The sequence below is a fragment of the Hippoglossus hippoglossus genome, chromosome 21 (genome assembly GCF_009819705.1).
Source record: "Hippoglossus hippoglossus isolate fHipHip1 chromosome 21, fHipHip1.pri, whole genome shotgun sequence".
Classification (NCBI taxonomy): Eukaryota; Metazoa; Chordata; class Actinopteri; order Pleuronectiformes; family Pleuronectidae; genus Hippoglossus; species Hippoglossus hippoglossus.
The window spans coordinates 15,406,941-15,428,767 of record NC_047171.1 but is presented as its reverse complement, the minus strand read 5'-3'; the positions used below and the strand labels follow the sequence as shown (position 1 = coordinate 15,428,767).

At 40.0% G+C, this 21,827-nt stretch overlaps 1 protein-coding gene across 2 annotated transcripts in view; it reads left to right on the top strand.

Moving 5' to 3' along the window:
* Positions 1 to 15,039, top strand: part of znf385b (zinc finger protein 385B) — a 44,909-nt gene extending 29,870 nt beyond the window's left edge. For both annotated transcript variants that reach the window (XM_034575004.1, XM_034575003.1), the window contains 7 exons: positions 8,720 to 8,856; positions 9,076 to 9,186; positions 11,451 to 11,622; positions 11,718 to 12,104; positions 12,202 to 12,386; positions 13,141 to 13,236; positions 13,524 to 15,039. In XM_034575004.1, the coding sequence (XP_034430895.1) occupies positions 8,720 to 8,856; positions 9,076 to 9,186; positions 11,451 to 11,622; positions 11,718 to 12,104; positions 12,202 to 12,386; positions 13,141 to 13,236; positions 13,524 to 13,793 (1,358 nt within the window). In that variant the 3' untranslated portion in view covers positions 13,794 to 15,039. The remainder of the gene's footprint in view (positions 1 to 8,719; positions 8,857 to 9,075; positions 9,187 to 11,450; positions 11,623 to 11,717; positions 12,105 to 12,201; positions 12,387 to 13,140; positions 13,237 to 13,523) is intronic.
* The last annotated feature ends 6,788 nt before the right edge of the window (positions 15,040 to 21,827 follow it).

Here is a 21,827-nt window from a genome sequence, read left to right as displayed (position 1 = left end):
ATACATTGTTAATGTGGTAAATGACTATTCTAGGTGGAAACGTCTGGTTTTTAATGAAATATCTACATAGGTGTATAGAGGCCCATTTCCAGCAACTATCACTCCAGTGTTCTAATGGTACATTGTGTTTGCTAATCGCCTTAGAAGACTAATGGATGATTAGAAAACCCTTGAAAACCCTTGTGCAATTATGTTAGCACAGCTGAAAACTGTTTTGCTGGTGAGAGAAGCTATAAAACTGGCCTTCCTTTGAGCTAGTTGAGTATCTGGAGCATCACATTTGTGGGTTCGATTATACTCTCAAAATGGCCAGAAAAAGAGAACTTTCATGTGAAACTCGCCAGTCTATTCTTGTTCTTAGAAATGAAGGCTATTCCATGCGAGAAATTGCGAAGAAACTGAAAATTTCCTACAACGGTGTGTACTACTCCCTTCAGAGAACAGCACAAACGGGCTCTAACCAGAGTAGAAAGAGAAGTGGGAGGCCCCGGTGCACAACACAGCAAGAAGACAAGTATATTAGAGTCTCTAGTTTGGGAAATAGACGCCTCACAGGTCCTCAACTGGCAGCTTCTTTAAATGGTACCCGCAAAACGCCAGTGTCAACGTCTACAGTGAAGAGGCGACTCCGGGATGCTGGCCTTCTAGACAGAGTGGCAAAGAAAAAGCCATATCTGAGACTGGCCAATAAAAAGAAAAGATTGATATGGGCAAAAGAACACAGACATTGGACAGAGGAAGATTGGAAAAAAGTGTTATGGACAGACGAATCAAAGTTTGAGGTGTTTGGATCACACAGAAGAACATTTGTGAGACGCAGAACAGGTGAAAAGATGCTGGAAGAGTGCCTGACGCCATCTGTCAAGCATGGTGGAGGTAATGTGATGGTCTGGGGCTGCTTTGGTGCTGGTAAAGTGGGAGATTTGTACAAGGTAAAAGGGATTTTAAATAAGGAAGGCTATCACTCCATTTTGCAACGCCATGCCATACCCTGTGGACAGCGCTTGATTGGAGCCAATTTCCTCCTACAACAGGACAATGACCCAAAGCACACCTCCAAATTATGCAAGAACTATTTAGGGAAGAAGCAAGCAGCTGGTATGCTGTCTGTAACGGAGTGGCCAGCGCAGTCACCAGATCTCAACCCCATTGAGCTGTTGTGGGAGCAGCTTGACTGTATGGTATGCAAGAAGTGCCCATCAAGCCAATCCAACTTGTGGGAGGTGCTTCAGGAAGCGTGGGGTGACATTTCTACAGATTACCTCAACAAATTAACAGCTAGAATGCTAAAGGTCTGCAATGCTGTAATTGCTGCAAATGGAGCATTCTTTGACGAAAGCAAAGTTTGAAGAACAAAATTAATATTTCAAATAAAAATCATTATTTCTAACCTTGTCAATGTCTTGACTATATTTTCTATTCATTTTGCAACTCATTTGATAAATAAAAGTGTGAGTTTTCATGGAACACACGAAATTGTCTGGGTGACCCCAAACTTTTGAACGGTAGTGTATATACACTACCGTTCAAAAGTTTGGACGGTAGTGTATATACACTACCGTTCAAAAGTTTGGGGTCACCCAGACAATTTCGTGTGTTCCATTCTAGCTGTTAATTTGTTGAGGTAATCTGTAGAAATTTCACCCCACGCTTCCTGAAGCACCTCCCACAAGTTGGATTGGCTTGATGGGCACTTCTTACGTACCATACAGTCAAGCTGCTCCCACAACAGCTCAATGGGGTTGAGATCTGGTGACTGCGCTGGCCACTCCATTACAGACAGCATACCAGCTGCCTGCTTCTTCCCTAAATAGTTCTTGCATAATGTGGAGGTGTGCTTTGGGTCATTGTCCTGTTGTAGGAGGAAATTGGCTCCAATCAAGCGCTGTCCACAGGGTATGGCATGGCGTTGCAAAATGGAGTGATAGCCTTCCTTATTTAAAATCCCTTTTACCTTGTACAAATCTCCCACTTTACCAGCACCAAAGCAGCCCCAGACCATCACATTACCTCCACCATGCTTGACAGATGGCGTCAGGCACTCTTCCAACATCTTTTCACCTGTTCTGCGTCTCACAAATGTTCTTCTGTGTGATCCAAACACCTCAAACTTTGATTCGTCTGTCCATAACACTTTTTTCCAATCTTCCTCTGTCCAATGTCTGTGTTCTTTTGCCCATATCAATCTTTTCTTTTTATTGGCCGGTCTCAGATATGGCTTTTTCTTTGCCACTCTGCCTAGAAGGCCAGCATCCCGGAGTCGCCTCTTCACTGTAGACGTTGACACTGGCGTTTTGCGGGTACCATTTAAAGAAGCTGCCAGTTGAGGACCTGTGAGGCGTCTATTTCCCAAACTAGAGACTCTAATATACTTGTCTTCTTGCTGTGTTGTGCACCGGGGCCTCCCACTTCTCTTTCTACTCTGGTTAGAGCCCGTTTGTGCTGTTCTCTGAAGGGAGTAGTACACACCGTTGTAGGAAATTTTCAGTTTCTTCGCAATTTCTCGCATGGAATAGCCTTCATTTCTAAGAACAAGAATAGACTGGCGAGTTTCACATGAAAGTTCTCTTTTTCTGGCCATTTTGAGAGTATAATCGAACCCACAAATGTGATGCTCCAGATACTCAACTAGCTCAAAGGAAGGCCAGTTTTATAGCTTCTCTCACCAGCAAAACAGTTTTCAGCTGTGCTAACATAATTGCACAAGGGTTTTCAAGGGTTTTCTAATCATCCATTAGTCTTCTAAGGCGATTAGCAAACACAATGTACCATTAGAACACTGGAGTGATAGTTGCTGGAAATGGGCCTCTATACACCTATGTAGATATTTCATTAAAAACCAGACGTTTCCACCTAGAATAGTCATTTACCACATTAACAATGTATAGAGTGTATTTCTGATTAATTTAATGTTATCTTCATTGAAAAAAACAGTGCTTTTCTTTGAAAAATAAGGAAATTTCTAAGTGACCCCAAACTTTTGAGCGGTAGTGTATATATATTTATCAACACAAAGTGTTCCTCCTGCCAGAAACACCAGCAATGCTCTGCCCCAGTTTCTGCAACTAACTAAACAGTTTTATGGAGCTTAATCAGCCCCACGTGGATTTATACACCAGGCTGACATGAGCGATCAAATAGCAACCACACTTTTTAGACACAGTGTGTGTGTGCTCTGTGTGTGGGGTGTGAATGCCAGAGATGACCCTGACAGCAGCCAAGTCGTAAATATGACCGCTGCAGAGATCAGAGAGTGACCAGCAGGAAACTGGATGCTACGACTCAGAAAGGGTTTAGAATCAATTTATAGACCATTCAATCCCAACCAGGAGGCAGCAAATGTTGCACCAGGAGAGAAACTGTGGTCGTTCTGAATGTGTGCAACTGAGATATGTTTGGTTTATAATGATTTAAACTTACAATTAAGATAAAAAGATTAAATTCTTTGGCAAAAGTTTTATTTATTACTTCACCAACAAAGTTATATTTTCATCTGCACTTGTCTGTTTGTGTGTCAATTAGCAGGATTATGCAAATTGTACTGCACAGATTATCTCAAAGCTTGGTGGAAGGATGCATTATGGGTCAGACAAGAATCGTTTTTTTTTTTACATTTTCATTAATCTCCATGATAATAATACGAGTATCTTAATGAAACATTATCATGTTTAGGGGACTGGCCCGGGTGAAGAATATCCAAAAGAATTTTCCACATCAAGTTCAACTTTTATGTATGATCCTAAAGGAGCAGGTAAAACTGTCCCAAAACAGAGAAGCAGAGAGAGTTGTTTAACTACCACCAGTCAGACTGGATTGGATGTAGTTAATTCACCAGTAATGGGCAGGTGTCACTCAGAAGTAAGAGTGGGTTGTCCACTAAACAAAGGATCAATGGTTTGATCCCAGTATAAATGTGTGTGTGAATGGGTGAACATGATTTGAGAGGCTGGTTCCTCTGTTGAGGATGAAAAGTTGAGCACTGCTGTACGCAGCATGAGCAACGTGACGCAGTGGAGCCCCAATGCAGTTCTGCAACGGATGACGTCTCCCCATTTAAAGTGAATGAGCAGCATTTCAGTTGCGAGTCCAGTGTAAGATCCAGTTTGACCTGTTTTATAATGCTGCCCGTGTGAAACAGATTCCACTCACACATGGAAAAGTAAAAGTAACTCGAGCTTTCAGCGTCATCATCAGTGTTTATTTACAAGCGGCTTCCACAGATCTTCCTCACCAATCAACAACAGCCTGAAATAAAACTGCCTGACGTGTTAGTTGATTGTTGGTGCTGATGCTGGTTTTCAGACTTCCAATGTGAACGCAGTAGCAGATATGTATCAGTATTTATAGCAGCTTCTTAGAACAGTAACTTACTTCGACAGAGAGGGGTGACTGTGTGTGTGTGTGTGTGTGTGTGTGGTAACCAGATCTCAGAGGACACGACAGAAGGACAGAATTAAGACGACTCTGTCACCACACTGTTTATCACACACACACACACACACACACACACACACACACACACACACACACACACACACACACACACACACACACACACACACACACACACACACACACACAAACACACACTGAAAATTATCTTCACGTCATACAGATCATAAAAAAAAGGACGGGAGCTCAACACGTACAGATTATATCAGCATGTAAAAGATTCACACTAAATGAAGTACCTCTAAAAAAAAAACAGCTCGCAGACAAAAATCACCAGATATTTGAGTGGTGTTGATGGACACTGACCCTAAAACACTGACCCTAAAAAGGTCGGACAGCGGCGAGACAGATTGAGAGACGGGTTTGTAAAGGCTAAAGGGATCCTTGAGAAGGCTCAAATAGTCCGTCAGGATGTTCTGGGCTCCTTCAGATGGTTTAAGTCGTCCTCAAGCAGATTCCTGTGGTAACTAAAGAACCATTAATGGTCTTAGAGGTGATTTATTAGTTGAGCAGGGTCTTTAAGGACGTTCTGATGGTCTTTAAGGTGGTTTAAGTAAAGGAGTTGTAAGTTTTCAATAACAAACCTCTGCCAAGGCTGATTGGCTGATCACCATATTGCATATACATGTGTTGATGTCAGTAACACACACAGTGTTCATGGACGCTTTCTGCAAACTCCTCACATTAAACACAGGCAAAATATCCATTCTGTGGTATGTTGAAAGGAATATTTTTTAACATACAGTAACTGAATAAACATCAACCCCCTAAAATACTTTTAATTAAAAAAATCTGGATCATTATTCACATCCACACATACCTGTTTTTCCCCATAAAGATCTCCGCCCTATTTAACAATTTTAAAGTTTAAAGTTTAAAAAGGAAAATTCTTAATCTAATCGTAATCTTGCTGATACTCAGGCAAACAGCAATGAAAAAACTGGAATTGCAGTAAAGCACATACCTCTGCCCCCTCAACATGATTTTTTAATCAGGATCCATTAATTATTCCCTGTGAAGTCAGTGACAATATCCCAAAATGCCTGATCTCACAATGTTGGAAAAATTAATAAATAATTCCCAGATCTGCACCAAAATGTAATGGGTTCTTCCCTGATCCATTACACACCCTTTCACCAAGTTTCCTGGTAGCCCGTTTACTAGTGTTTGAGTAAAACAAACAGACATACAAACTAACCCACAAACAGAGGTAACTATCAACACAGAGGAGGAACTGACCCCAGAGACAAGTAGGTTTGTAAAGGTGTCTTTGAGAAAGGTTCCAGCGTCATTGAGGGGGCACCAGTAATGGATGAGTTATGGGTTCTTGAGATGGTGTCAGTGATGCTTGATAAGTCATGATTGGTTCTCGTGCTGTTGACAAGATGAGATAATAGTTCATTAGTCCCACAAATGGGAAACTTCCATGTAACGGCAGCAAGGACAATATCAGACATAAAAGCCATCAGGAAAAAAAGCAATAAATAAGTGAACAATCAATATAAACAAAAGAAAATCTAATAGTTATAGGAAGATATATACTATATAGAAAGGGTTACACATGGAAAGTTATTGACATTGCTCTGACAATGGAGATATTTTTAGCAATGACAGTGTGCATGGGTTCAGTTTACTAGTATTACATCTTCATTGTGGCTGCATTATCGAATGCAAAGCTTTTATTTTTCCATCAAGTTGACACATAACACCATCGATAAAAATAGGCCCCAATCTGTATTTACCATCACAAATAATCTTCCAGCTAATAAAAGCTGATCCACACAGTGGTCGCCGTGTGTGTCCAGCTACATGTGTTTGATTACAGCACCGTGGTGTGTCATGTTGTCCTGAACTTAATAAAGAGCTGTGACTCCTGCTCTGCTATATGAGGTCAAACTCCGAAAGCAGTAGTGTGGCATGCAGCTAATCCACAGCTAGCCTAATGTCAGTCTAAAGGCATGCACATGTAGCCTGGCCAGGCCTGGCCTGTTCTGACCTGGATATACCTTACATTGGGTTATAGTTTTTTTTGTGCATTTTAAATGGTTCAAACTACAATTGAAATCTGATAGTGATGTATATTTTATTTATGACCAGTTACAATGGGTTACATCAGTTGGTTTAGAATGTATTTCAGTCAGTTAATCCAATTAAAATAGGCTAGAATAAGATATAGTGCATTTAGAATGCATTTAAAACATGTGTCGGTAGCTATAGGACAGCTGTAAATATATTATATGGTATTTAAAATGGGTTCCATTGAGTTGTTGTGCATTTAAAGTGGGTTCCAATCATAGACCATTTGTATAGCCTTAAATAAGTAATGAAAACTAAAGTTACTGGAAAGAATACCAAAAAACATTGCTGAGGCATTATTCAAAATGTATTTTTACTTTTTAGTTTGGTCTATGTCCCATCCACTAACAGGGTTTTTGACCTATACTGCAGCCAGCCACCAGGGGCCTTCTTTGGCTTCACTTAAGGTGGAGCAGCCATGTCATCTGTACACACAGTCTATGGTCATTCAGAATGGGTGTGAATTAAGAATAATGAATTTAGAATCAGCTAAACTGCTTTATTGTACATTTAAAATAGGACGGAATATATTTACTTAATTCAAGTTTGATAGAAAGAAAAAACAATAACCATAAAACTCCTCCTCCTCCTCCTCCTCCTCCTCCTCCTCCTCCTCCTCCTCCTCCTCCTCCTCCTCCTCCTCCGTCAGGGCTGATTTAGTTTATCTCCGTGTTTCCACCTACTCTCTGTTGTTATGAGATCCTTCACTGCAGGGTGTCTATAAGCTGTGACTATAAACGTACACTGACAGAAGAAATGCACTTTTTCTTCGTCAGATCTACTCATGTAGATTTGTGTTGTATTTGTGTTTACCACGGAACAAGCAGGTTTAAATTTGGGCTCAGACTTCAGATTTGTCACCACTTTTCTTTGGTCAACTGCCCTCACGGGTAACCCAAAAGTAAACTCTTGATTCGGCTTTTAAAAGTTTTCCTGGGTCATAATCACTTTGTAATTTTACAATGGGACTGAGGACACTTTTGTTTCTTTAAACTTTCACAGTAGTTTTGGTTGTGATTGGTTGAGATGAACAGAGCAGCTCTCACCGGCCCCGTGGCGACTGGACACATGGACTCATTATGTGAGCTGCTCATTCACCCTCTCTCTCTCTCTCTCTCTCTCTCTCTCTCTCTCTCTCTCTCTCTCTCTCTCTCTCTCTCTCTCTCTCTATGTTAATGCCTCTCTGGAGCCTCCAGCGGTCACAGCTCCATATGTTCTTCACATTCTTACTGTAAAGCAGATGCTCAGGTCTCCAGGTTGAAATGATATAAACATTTGAGTGGGATGGATTTCCTCCATTTGTTCTTGGGTGTCTTTGCCAAGAAGTGTGTGTGTATCACTCGGGAAAATCTTTGTTGCGGTTAAAGCTAACGTTACACATATGGACACAAATGGTCACAACTCAGTAGCCTTTATAAATGGTAAGCTGACTTTATTTATACTGCCCTTTTCCAGTGTTATTGACCACCCAGTACAAGTCACATTCACCCATTCACACACAAATCCAGACTAGAGGAGACAAGGATCAAACCACTGACCTTCTGGTTAGTGGTCTCCTGAACCACAGCCAACCACAGCTATCGTAATAATTATAGAATAATATAATAAGTTTAGTTGATGATACATGATATGCATGAGGGCTTGGTTGTTTGTGGTTAAAACCTTCAAATTAATTGGAAAAAATGGATTCCATTAAAAATCACCAAAATACTGGATGTAAATGTTCTGCTGCCGTCAAGAAAGTGAGAGTGAAAAGAATCCGGCGGCTTTGGACAATGATCCAAAGTCCACCGTGAATTATTAAGAGAAACACAGGCTGGAATTTTTGGAACAGCCCTCACTGTCCCCTGACTTCAACATCATTGAAAATTGTGTGTTTGTGCAAGACAACCTGAAAATGATCTCATGACTTAAAGTGATCTGCAGGAAGAATGGGTTAAAAATCAAGAATAAAGAGTCTTATTTAGCTCCATAGAGTGTTTGGAGCCAGTGATATCTGCCAAAAAGAGAGTTGTTATGTATTGACTATAGTGGAGCAGCTGCTTCTCTTCATCAGTGTCTTGATAAAACAGCATAAAGACTCATTGTAAGGACATTTGAAATTGTTATTGAAGTGCCATTAATCCCCCCCCACTCGCTCGTCAGAAAATATGCAGAATCTGCGAGGCTCAAAACTGTTTTCTGTTTGCAGGAATAGGGTGTGGCGCAGTAGGCGGGGCCTTGCCAGGGCTGATTGGGGCCACTGGTCCCTCAGTGATGATGAAACCGTTCCTGACCTACTCTGTCGAGACGGCGTCGCCAGTGGGACTTTTTCCAAACTTCAACACGGTATGTGACTGTTTGTGTCATTGTGTTTCATTATGTGTGTGTTTGTGTGTGTTTGTGTGTGTGTGTGTGTGTGTGTGTGTGTGTGTGTGTGTGTGTGAAGGACAGTAACAGGACATGGTGACAGGGTGATGTAGCTCCTGACTGTGATTAAGAGACTAATCACTGTTCAGTCAGTCCCGAGCAGGCTGCCGACCTTTGACCTCTGTGTGCTTCCTGCAGATGGACCCAGTGCAGAAGGCCGTCATCAATCACACCTTCGGTGTTACCATGGTGCCCAAAAAGAGACAGGTCATCTCATGTAACGTCTGTCAGCTGAGGTTCAACTCTGATGTAAGTGTGTGTTTGTTTCATTCATCTTCCTCAGTGATCAACTTCCTGTGATGTGACAAAACAACATATAAAACAAAACCACAACAAAGAGACAAAATTACAACAAAAGACATAAAAATACAACAAAACAACAACTAAAAGACACAAAACGACTACTAGGAGACCCATAATGACAACATAGAGACTGAATACAACCACAAAGAGCTGTTTAAATACATGATGGTATGCCAGCCCCGAAAGGATCTCCTTTCAATTTAAATGATTTTGGACTTTTTTTCACTTTCGACCGGACAAATGTTTGCAGTTTTTGCTCAGCTGGACAAAACAACTTCCTGGGTCTGTCTCTGCACTGGATGCACAAACATGAAGTTGTTTTACCGAAGATGATTTCCCCCAAAATATTCTTATTTTAATTGTTAAACTCAAACGAACTGGGCCTGTGTGATACTTAACACTGCCACAGTGTGTTTTTGCCGGTGTAACCTCTACCCCTCTATGTTTACACTGAGCTGTGTTAAGGACACTAAGCTCCATCACATAATGACTGCTGAGAGGTAACGAGCTGCTCATTAGTGACGTGCCAATCAAACCTGACTAATTTATGAGCTGGTCAAATAATGCATGAGTGAACATTAAAACAGGAATCAGAGGAGGAGAACATAGTTTAATACGCTGAGTAAAGGTTGAGTCATGACACGAGGACACTGTTGACCTGGAGGTGTATTACTGACACACTGACGGGAGAAAACACATTAATGCAGCTGTAAATGCACTAACATTGTCGTACTCAGAAAGCAACCAGTCATCCAGACCACTTCGGAAATTCATGGTCCACACAGGATGAACAGTACCGTGATCAAGAAAATCGTTATTGTCCCCGAAGAGCAAGTTGTTGGGCAGTCAACAGTAAAATTAAATGAAAATTACAACATAATACCATCTGAAACCAGTGGACAAGCACATCAAACATGAAGTTCATTATAAGGCCAAGGAGAATAAGATATTTAAAATCTAATAGATGTTGAAAAGGCCAAAGGCAGCGTGGACAAAAGAGTTGTTTGTCCTGCATGTTGGCAGAAATTAACCTCTCCTTTCTTTAATTGCCTTAAAGTCAATTCTGCAGCCTGTTGTAATTGTAATTTTAACTTTTAGTTTTACTGTAGTCACTCTCATGTTCACATAAAATGTTCTCTTAACCTGAATTTAACCTTGGTTTTACTTTTCAACTATTCTTATGTCACATATTTTGTATTGATACGTGCTGGTTGTATTTTAGTTATTCATTTGTTCATTTGTGATGTATCGTAAGGTGTTTCTTGGTGTCTAGTGTGGCACCATGAAATAAAATGTATTATTATTTATTATTAAAACTGCTATAAAATGTTGTTGGCCCCTCAGTTTTCACAAAATTCACGAATGTTGAGAGCAGTATATGGACTTTCTCTCAGCACCTCCAACTCTGACTGATAATATATTATTATTATTTCTTAAAGGTTCAGTGTGTAAGACCTAGGTGAAAGGGATCTATCAGCAGAAACTGAAACTATAAAATAATCCCAGTGATGTTCTCACTAGTGTGTTTCATCTAAATTGTAAAAATTCTTGTTTTCTTTAACCTAGAATGGGCCCTTTATATTTAAATTCTTTATATTTACATCAGGAGCGGGTCCTCTCTACGGAGGCCGCCATGTTTTTTACAGTAGCCCAGACTCGACAAACTAAACACCTTTTGAGTTTTTATGACATCTGAAGGCTTCCACAGGTTCTCTCTCATGTTTGGAAGGGGAGGAGGAGGTGAGGGGTATTCAGCTGCAAAATGCAACTTCACCACTAGATGTCACTAAATTCTACACACTGAACCTTTAATAGTATGATCTCTGATTTATTTGGTTTTGTTGCATCAGTTTTGATAACTTAAATAATCCACCTATTATCTGACATTGAGTCTCAGAAACTGGTTGCAGGTATTGGACAAGAGGACAGGTCGTCTCAGCAATAAAGACAATTTTATAAGAAACATAAAGAAAAAAGTAAGAAAAAGAGAGAAGGAAAAAAGCAGTTTAAATAAAATAGATTTAAATAAAAATAAAATAGAGTTCAATATAAGAGATGGTACGTTAACAGCTTGATTAAAAAGCTTGACGGCCTGGTGCTGAGTCTGGTAAGTGCAGCCGTTTCTGTTTGACACTAACAAAGAGAACAGTCTGGATTTCAGACGACAGAAGAATACAAATCTAAATGTTACTTGTCTCTCTGTCCATCAGTCTCAAGCAGAGGCTCATTACAGAGGCAGCCGTCACGCCAAGAAGCTCAAGTCTCAGGAGAACAAGGCCAAGACAAAGCTGTCAATCACTGCAGAGACCAATGGGAGCTACTCCAGTCCCGCCGGCCCCGCCCCTCATGCCTCATTTAACAGCAGCACCAATCAGCACACAGGTTGAGTTTATCTGCTGATGAGAATGTTACAATGTTTTTATGCTGTGGTCAGTTTGTTCTTTGTTTCATGTGATGTTTTTCATTTCTTTCTTCAGAATTCTTATCCAACCTCACAGACTCCTCAACTCCCCTCAAACCCTTCCTCCTCCTCCCCTCTTCCTCCTCTCCTCCCTCCTCCTCCTCGCCCTCGTCCAGTAGAGCAAGCAGTGAGCCTCCTCCCTCCAGTCCTCCCTCCGCTCTACCCGCTCCGGCCCTCTCTTCCTCATCCTCCTCCTCTTCTGCTTCCTCCAAAGCTTCCCCTCCTCTGCCTCCTCCAGCTCTTGTCACCTCGTCTTCGTCCCATGCTCCTCTTCCTCCTCCTTCCTCCCAGGATGCACCTCTCCCTGCTGAATCTGAGGAGGAGAAGGCAAAGAAGCTGCTTTACTGCTCTCTTTGCAAAGTGGCTGTCAACTCTCTGTCTCAGTTGGAGGCTCATAACGCAGGTGAGGTGGATGGAGGTGATGTACGGGAAGCCAACTGGGTCATATTTTATGTATCTCATTTGATAAAAGCTGGTTTCTGTGCGTCTTTTGCTTCCAGGTTCAAAGCACAAGACGATGCTGGAGGCCCGGAGCGGCGCAGGGCCGATCAAGGCCTTCCCTCGACCCGGAGCAAAGCTGAAGAACGGCAGCAGCTTGGGATTGAAAGGCTCCGGCCTGCAGAACAAAACCTTCCACTGTCAGATCTGTGATGTCCACGTCAACTCTGAGATCCAACTCAAACAGGTGGAAACTCACCTCTGGCACGAACAGTATAACATCAGTCTACTGTTATTAACTATAGTGTACTTGGTAGTTTTTTAGCAGGATTACACTAATCTAATCATTAAACTAAACGACTCTAAACGAGTCCCAACGATTTCCATAAAATTTGGTGGAGCGCTAGAACATGACCCAAGAAAGAGCTCAATTAAATACCAGGACTCATCTTCTGTTCCTGTGATTACAATAAAAACCTTGTTAGAACTAATTCATGAGGTCAGTCAACAGGAACAATGGAGTGCTTTGACTTTGAAACAGGTACAGGAAGTGTTTCAAATCTATATGTTTGTGACATATTTGACAGATATATATTGAAACTGTGGTGAAAGATAATCTTTCACCGTCTTTTTTGCTGTGAACTACACTCGACATTTGGAGAAAATAGGCAGGTCCTTAATTCTGTAGAAGATCAGGGCAGCTCACATGTCTGAGACGTGTATATCTGCACGCTGTGGAGACGTTCCACAGTCCACATGCACCACTCACACACAGTGTGGCCCGGGTGTTAGGCTCGGCCGAGGTGTGGGTTCTCCGATCAGCCTTCTAGTTTAATTTATGACTCCTTCAGGGTGAAGAGAAAAAAAAAGATGATATGGAATGTGGTTGAAAAATTTGATCTGTCACTTGGTAATTTGATAATATGAGCTATTTTCTACCATGTTTTCCTTCATCAGTTTGGTTGTCAGTCTAACAGTGTTTGTTGATCTTTTTGTTGCAGCACATCTCCAGCAGGAGGCACAAAGACCGGGTGGCAGGAAAACCCAGCAAACCCAAATACAGCCCTTATAACAAACCGCAGAGAAACACTCTCACAGTGAGTGTCTCTCTACCACTCTCTCACAATCAAATTCACATTTACTTAACATATTTAAGTACAGTATTGTTGTAGAAGCAGATGTGAAACATTATCAATAATTCAATCAATACTATTGGTCAGTAATAAATCAATAACTGTTACAATAACTATAATTTCCTCTCCTTGTTTCCTTTCCTTTTCTATCCTCTCCTCACCCCTTATTGTCTCCTGCTCTCTTTTCTCCTTGTTTCTTTTGTCCTCTTCTCCTTTCTCCTCTCTCCTCTCTCCTCTCCTCTCCTCCTCAGAATGAGTTAGTGAAGCCCTCCCTCTCTCCCTCCTTCCTCTCCACAACCTTCGCTCCTCCGCCCTCCACCCTCACCACCTCCATCTCGCTCGCTCCCTCCTCTCTCTCATCCTCCCCCCTCCTCACGCCTGCCTCCTCACCCCTCACCCCGACTATCTCTCTCCACCCTCGCCTTTCAGCCTCCTCGTCCCTCTTCACCGCCTCCTTCCTGCGTCCGGCTCCTGGACCAATCAGAGCGGGCCATGGGTCGATTCTCTTCACGCCATACTGACAACAGAGGTGGTGGTGGGGAGTCGAGTCAGCGACCTTTGACGTCGGAAATTCAGTTTTTTTGGAGCTACAGGGGCAGAAGAGGCCATATGAAACATTGGCTCTGTCCTTGCAGCTGCAGGGATTCAAACCTGCAACCTTCTTACCTGACTGAGGCTTCACAAGAGACACAGGGACAAAACATTCTCCTGGATCAGACGTCTTTCTCACTGAAGCAACCTGTGACGCTGTTTTCACACTAACGAGAAAATGTTGAATTGAAAAATGTCTGAATTTCACACATTTTGTTGAAAGCAATAAGTGATCCTGGAAATGAGCTGAAACTTCAGCTCATTTGTTGATATCGGGATGCTGAACGTCCATCTCATGGAAAATGTGATACAACAGAAAATTTGCACGTTCCTTTATTTGACCTTGCTAACAAAAAAATGCACCTCATCATTTATGAACGATCCACAGTGTTTGTGGTTTCCTCAATATGCTGAAAATAAAGCTTCACATTCAGGATTCCTCAGGAATCGAGAAACAGGAAGCAGGACATATAATAAAAAAAATCTCTATGAAAACTGAATCTATAGAACAATGATGTCAGGCAATTTTCTGCTTTTTCAGGGCTCAGACACACACGTATCCTGGACCTAGAGCCTGGTTCAGGTGGCAGTGGGTCCTCAGAGTTTGGAGGTGGGTTGATTCTTTCTGAATTAATCTCATCTGAACTCAGAATTCACGTCGATTCAAGATATTTTAAGTGCATGAGGTTCTTCTTCCTCCGGGAGTCAGAAAACTCAGCAGATGTCCTCCGGCATGTTGTCACGACTACCGCAGCGCTCTTCATGTCAAACTGGACTGTGGTGTCGCTCTCTGTGCTCTTGTTAAACACCCAACATACAACATCTCGAGCAAACACACTGCGATGTGACGAAAAATAAATGTAATGATAAGGATTGGGTTATTCTGTATTGTGATGGCTGTCCACAAATCTCAAGAAAAGACCAAACCCCAAAATTTGTTTTCCGATTGAAAACTCAAAAAACTAGTTACAGCTGAAAACTGTAGTATGTTACTCAAGCAGGCATTTGTGGCACAGTCAGATTTTAATATATTCAGAGTGCAATCTGTTTAAACATTACATGTTTTTAATTTATTGCAGATCCAAACTTAACCTACATTAGCACAGTTTTCTCTAATGAATTTATGGCAACAAATCAGTTGTAACAGGTTTGATCCTTTTGGTAAAAAAAAGAAAATCACATCTCACATCTTAAACAGAAAATCACATCTGGATTGATTTGACGGTTCTGACACATAAGCAAACTCCTGTTTCTCCTCATGCCTGAAGTCCACACTTCTGCCTGAACCTGATGTCGTCTGCACTGCCGATTTGTTACAGGCTCACTCTGGAATCTGGATCAGACGATTTCCTGGTTTTAAAGTGAAAAAAGACCTTTCATCCTGACTTTTGTCAACACTCACTCACTTTCAACCTTCCTCCTGCTCTCGCTGAATCTCACCAGAACTTTCTGGAGACTTTAATCACAAAGAGGAAACTTTTCAAGACTTTTATCACGTCACTGGAACCTTTCACAACCTGCAACAGCAATTTTCCTTTAATAAGTTAATTCACTTTCCATGATCAAAACCAAAATACAGTTTCTTTTGTCTTTGCTCTGATAATTTATTTTCCAGTGAACACTGTAAATATTCACCAAAAGCTCTTTCACAACTTTCACGCAACCACATGATCTAAAGTTCGATCTGATGTTGTGTTCAGTGTTCACTCACTGAGGTTTATTTGTGTTTTAATTCGCTATACAGCCCATGTACTGTCTGTACATTTTCATTATGACAGAAGCCTATTAGTATTCTCGAGACAATTATTGATAACAAATCAAACATTTGACAAAAGGAGAAACAAACAACTTAAACTCTTCCTTTATGTTTTCTGCTCTGTCTTCCTGCTTTGTCCTGAATAACTTGAAGCATCTCAGTCTTCCAGTAATGAACCAACCGTTTTTAGTGTATATATTATGATGTATGTTTATCTATGCAGTATCTGGTGTCACGGTCGCTCTGTCTTTGATGTTGAACACGGAGCTCTCAGCCGTTCTCCTGGACTTCCTCCTCCGTCTAATGATGTCATCATAATGCAATAATGTACAGATCAGCTGCTGCTTTTCTATTCGCTCTGCTTCCAGCGATACAGAGGCCGAGTGTTGATACTGAGCAGAGCTACAACACTGGAATAAATCAAACAGGCTGTTTAAAATAAAGCTTTGTTTTTAGATGATGTGTTATAAAGTTGTCATTTTCTGTTCAAAACGTTATAAAGTTCTTTGTTGAAAAATAGGATTGTGAGCACCTGTGTGTGTATATGTACGTGTGTGCTTGTGTGTGTGTGTGGGTGTATGTGTTCTCTATTTGAATTGGTTAAACAGCTGGTTTTCAAAATAAAAGCTAATTTTCCATTAATTCAGATGACATGTTAACAGTGAATAATTAAAGTTTAAAAGGAGCAGTTTACCCACACTTTTCTCTCATCCAGGCAGCATTTTATTTATTTTTTTAACACATCTGGTGATGTGTTTACTGACTTTAGTACAAATGATTATGTTTAGTTAAGTATAGTTTAGTTGTAAAGTTATTTGTCCCAGCAGATGCTGCATTTGCATTTTTGTTTTTCAAATTGCTAATCTGTAAATGGAGTCCATTTTGAAAATGAATCCACTTTTTTAAAATTTAAATCTAAAACTGGGGTGATGCTTCCCAGATCCAGCTTTCTGACACACACACACACACACACACACACACACACACACACACAAACAGACACACACACGCACAGACACACACACACGCAAAAATTTGAGATTATGTCAAATTTATCTCCATATTTTGTTTCTGTATCTTTGTTTACCTTAACTGATTGGACGTTGAAACAGCTCTAACCAGATACATGCACAGGCATTTTGGGAGGTAGGGGCTCAAGTGAGAAAAAGGGCACTTCTCATAATTATTTATGAAAAAAAAGGTTTTAAAACCAAAAGTTAAATATAGTATCACATCTCTGACTTACTTAACAATTTTTTTGAATACCCTCACACAAGTTAGCTAATTTGTTTTTGTCTTTAGGCTAATTAGCTTTAAACTCCAGGCACTGGTAGCTTAGTCCTTTGTTCATCACCACTCAAGCAAGCAAAACCACCAAAGCTGGGACAGGAGCTGGGAGGTGGGAGGTGCTGCCTGTCTGACATGACTGTGATAACTGTGTGCTCACTAGTGCACCTTCACTAGCCTCCCGATTCGATTACCATTCAGCAGTCAACGATTCGAATGCACAACGATGAAGCATTTCAATGTATCACATCCACAATTTCCTACTTAGCTATTTTACTGCACATTTTTTCATCAGTTAATATCACTTAATAAAATCTGTCGGACAAATATGAACTCCCTTTTTATTTAGAAATTGCTTTAAAAAGTATTATAGACTGTTACTGTTATTAAAAGTGTGCTGTAATTTACAAAATAAGATTTTCAATTCAAAAATCAGACTACAACAGTAAATCTATGACAGTGGTCGGTGCTCTCCCCACTGATTTGACATTCATTCAGTTAAGACTTGTGCTTCACCAACGACTTAAAAGATCCAACTCTAATTATAGCCTTTACTGTATTAAGGTGGCCCCCTTAATACAGTAAAGGCTGCACTGAGGCGCATTACTCCACTGGTCAACAAGTGTTTGAGTGTGTGAGCGTGAGTGTGTGTGTGTGTGTGTGTGTGTGTGTGTGCGTGTGCGTGTGTGTTTGTGTGTGTGTGTGTGTGTGTGTGTGTGTGTGTGTGTGTGTGTGTGTGTGTGTGTGTGTGTGTGTGTGTGTGCATGACGGATGAATGTATCATGCAACAACCTTAACCTCAAAAAGACTTGTGACATTCTGAGTCTCCTGGCGCCTAAAAAAATAATAATTGTGCAACAATTATACTGTATCTAAAGCTAGAAAGACCAGGTGTGTTCACTACCTCTCATTATCCAGAAATGAAGCCCAAATATCCCGGACGTGAACGCTGCCATCTTGTGCGATTGTGGGATGAATCTGCAAAAGTGAGGTCCCACCAATACACGAGCTTCGACCAATCACAAGTCGGTCTCAGCTGTCAATCATGAAGTCTCACCCTGTTTTTATCAATTAACTAATAAAAAACAAACTTACCATAAAAATGAACCACTGGACAAACATCAGTGTGATAAGAACTAAGTAAAGTGACAGGAACCATCTTTGAGAAAGATTTATTTGATGTATACTTTGACTTTTTGGTTCTGTCCATATCCCTTTTACTAACATGGATGAGGCAGGGCTCATGACTCATACTGCATACCAGCCACCAGGGGGCAATGGAGATGTTTTGACTTCTCTTTTGGGGAGATGCTATGTCATCCATCTTTAAATAAAGTCTATGATAATACCTCTCATTTGATGTCCACTAGAGGGAACTAAACCTACACATTGACAATGACACTCGCCTCGTCTGACCTGTTCCTCCTCTGTCTGTCCGTATATATTTTTTTTTTTGGGACGGACAGACGGACGGATTTTCGTCCGTCTGTCTGTCCGTATATTTGTTTTTTTTTGGGACGGACAGACGGACGGATTTTATTTAATTTTTTTATTTCAATTTTATTTTATTTTATTTTTCGTCCGTCTGTCTGTCCGTATATTTTTTTTTTGGGGGACGGACAGACGGACGGATTTTCGTCCGTCTGTCTGTCCGTATTTTTCTTTTTTTGGGACGGACAGACGGACGGATTTTCGTCCGTCTGTCTGTCCGTATATTTTTTTTTTTTTGGGACGGACAGACGGAGGGATTTTATTTAATTTTTTTTATTTCAATTTAATTTTATTAAATTTTTTTTATTTTTCGTCCGTCTGTCTGTCCGTATATTTTTTTTTTGGGGGACGGACAGACGGACGGATTTTCGTCCGTCTGTCTGTCCGTATATTTTTTTTTTTTGGGACGGACAGACGGACGAATTTTCGTCCGTCTGTCTGTCCGTATATTTTTTTTTTTTTGGGACGGACAGACGGACGAATTTTATTGAATTTTTTTTATTTCAATTTTATTTATTTTTTTTTTTTTTTTTTCGTCCGTCTGTCTGTCCGTATATATATATTTTTTTGGGACGGACAGACGGACGGATTTTCGTCCGTCTGTCTGTCCGTATATATATATTTTTTTGGGACGGACAGACGGACGGATTTTCGTCCGTCTGTCTGTCCGTATATTTTTTTTTTTTGGGACGGACAGACGGACGGATTTTCGTCCGTCTGTCTGTCTGTATTTTTCTTTTCGTCCGTCTGTCTGTCCGTATATTTTTTTTTTGGGGGACGGACAGACGGACGGATTTTATTTAATTTTTTTATTTCAATTTTATTTTATTTATTTATTTTTTTTTTTGTCCGTCTGTCTGTCCGTATATATATTTTTTTTTGGGACGGACAGACGGACGGATTTTCGTCCGTCTGTCTGTCCGTATTTTTATTTTTTTTGGGACGGACAGACGGACGGATTTTCGTCCGTCTGTCTGTCCGTATATTTTTTTTTTTTTGGGACGGACAGACGGACGGATTTTATTTAATTTTTTTATTTCAATTTAATTTTATTAAATTTTTTTTTATTTTTCGTCCGTCTGTCTGTCCGTATATTTTTTTTTTGGGGGACGGACAGACGGACGGATTTTCGTCCGTCTGTCTGTCCGTATATTTTTTTTTTTGGGACGGACAGACGGACGAATTTTCGTCCGTCTGTCTGTCCGTATATTTTTTTTTTTTTGGGACGGACAGACGGACGGATTTTATTTAATTTTTTTTATTTCAATTTTATTTATTTAATTGTTTTTTTTTTCGTCCGTCTGTCTGTCCGTATATATATATTTTTTTGGGACGGACAGACGGACGGATTTTCGTCCGTCTGTCTGTCCGTATTTTTCTTTTTTGGGACGGACAGACGGACGGATTTTCGTCCGTCTGTCTGTCCGTATATTTGTTTTTTTTTGGGACGGACAGATGGACGGATTTTATTTAATTTTTTTTATTTCAATTTTATTTAATTTAATTTTTTTTTTTTTCGTCCGTCTGTCTGTCCGTATATTTTTTTTTTGGGGGACGGACAGACGGACGGATTTTCGTCCGTCTGTCTGTCCGTATATTTTTTTTTTTTGGGACGGACAGACGGACGGATTTGTGTCCGTCTGTCTGTCCGTATATATATATTTTTTTGGGACGGACAGACGGATGGATTTTCGTCCGTCTGTCTGTCCGTATATTTTTTTTTTTTTTGGGACGGACAGACGGACGGATTTTATTTAATTTTTTTTATTTCTATTTAATTTTATTAAATTTTTTTTTATTTTTCGTCCGTCTGTCTGTCCGTATATTTTTTTTTTTGGGGGACGGACAGACGGACGGATTTTCGTCCGTCTGTCTGTCCGTATATATTTTTTTTTGGGACGGACAGACGGACGGATTTTATTTAATTTTTTTTATTTCAATTTTATTTTATTTTATTGGGTTTTTTTTCGTCCGTCTGTCTGTCCGTATATATATATTTTTTTGGGACGGACAGACGGACGGACAGACGGACGGATTTTCGTCCGTCTGTCTGTCCGTATTTTTCTTTTTTTGGGACGGACAGACGGACGGATTTTCGTCCGTCTGTCTGTCCGTATATTTGTTTTTTTTTGGGACGGACAGACGGACAGATTTTATTTAATTTTTTTTATTTCAATTTTATTTTATTTAATTTTTTTATTTTTCGTCCGTCTGTCTGTCCGTATATTTTTTTTTTTTGGGACGGACAGACGGACGGATTTTATTGAATTTTTTTTATTTCAATTTTATTTTATTTTATTTCATTTTTTTTCGTCCGTCTGTCTGTCCGTATATATATATTTTTTTGGGACGGACAGACGGACGGATTTTCGTCCGTCTGTCTGTCCGTATATATATATTTTTTGGGACGGACAGACGGACGGATTTTCGTCCGTCTGTCTGTCCGTATATTTGTTTTTTTTTGGGACGGACAGACGGACGGATTTTATTTAATTTTTTTTATTTCAATTTTATTTAATTTAATTTTTTTTTTTTTCGTCCGTCTGTCTGTCCGTATATATTTTTTTTTTTGGGACGGACAGACGGACGGATTTTCGTCCGTCTGTCTGTCCGTATATTTCTTTTTTTTGGGACGGACAGACGGACGGATTTTATTTAATTTATTTTATTTCAATTTTATTTAATTTAATTTTTTTTTTTTTCGTCCGTCTGTCCGTATATTTTTTTTTTGGGGGGACGGACAGACGGACGGATTTTCGTCCGTCTGTCTGTCCGTATATTTTTTTTTTTTGGGACGGACAGACGGACGGATTTTATTTAATTTTTTTTATTTCAATTTAATTTTATTTAATTCTTTTTTTTTTCGTCCGTCTGTCTGTCCGTATATTTTTTTTTTGGGGGGACGGACAGACGGACGGATTTTATTTAATTTTTTTTATTTCAATTTTATTTAATTTAATTGTTTTTTTTTTGGGACGGACAGACGGACGGATTTTATTTAATTTTTTTTATTTCAATTTTATTTTATTTTATTGTTTTTTTTTGGGACGGACAGACGGACGGATTTTATTTAATTTTTTTTATTTCAATTTATTTTATTTTATTGTTTTTTTTTTCGTCCGTCTGTCTGTCCGTATATATATATCTTTTTGGGACGGACAGACGGACGAATTTTCGTCCGTCTGTCTGTCCGTATATTCTTTTTTTTCTGGGACGGACAGACGGACGGATTTTATTTAATTTTTTTTATTTCAATTTTATTTTATTTTATTTTATTTTTTTTTCGTCCGTCTGTCTGTCCGTATATATATATTTTTTTGGGACGGACAGACGGACGGATTTTCGTCCGTCTGTCTGTCCGTATATATATATTTTTTTGGGACGGACAGACGGACGGATTTTCGTCCGTCTGTCTGTCCGTATATTTGGT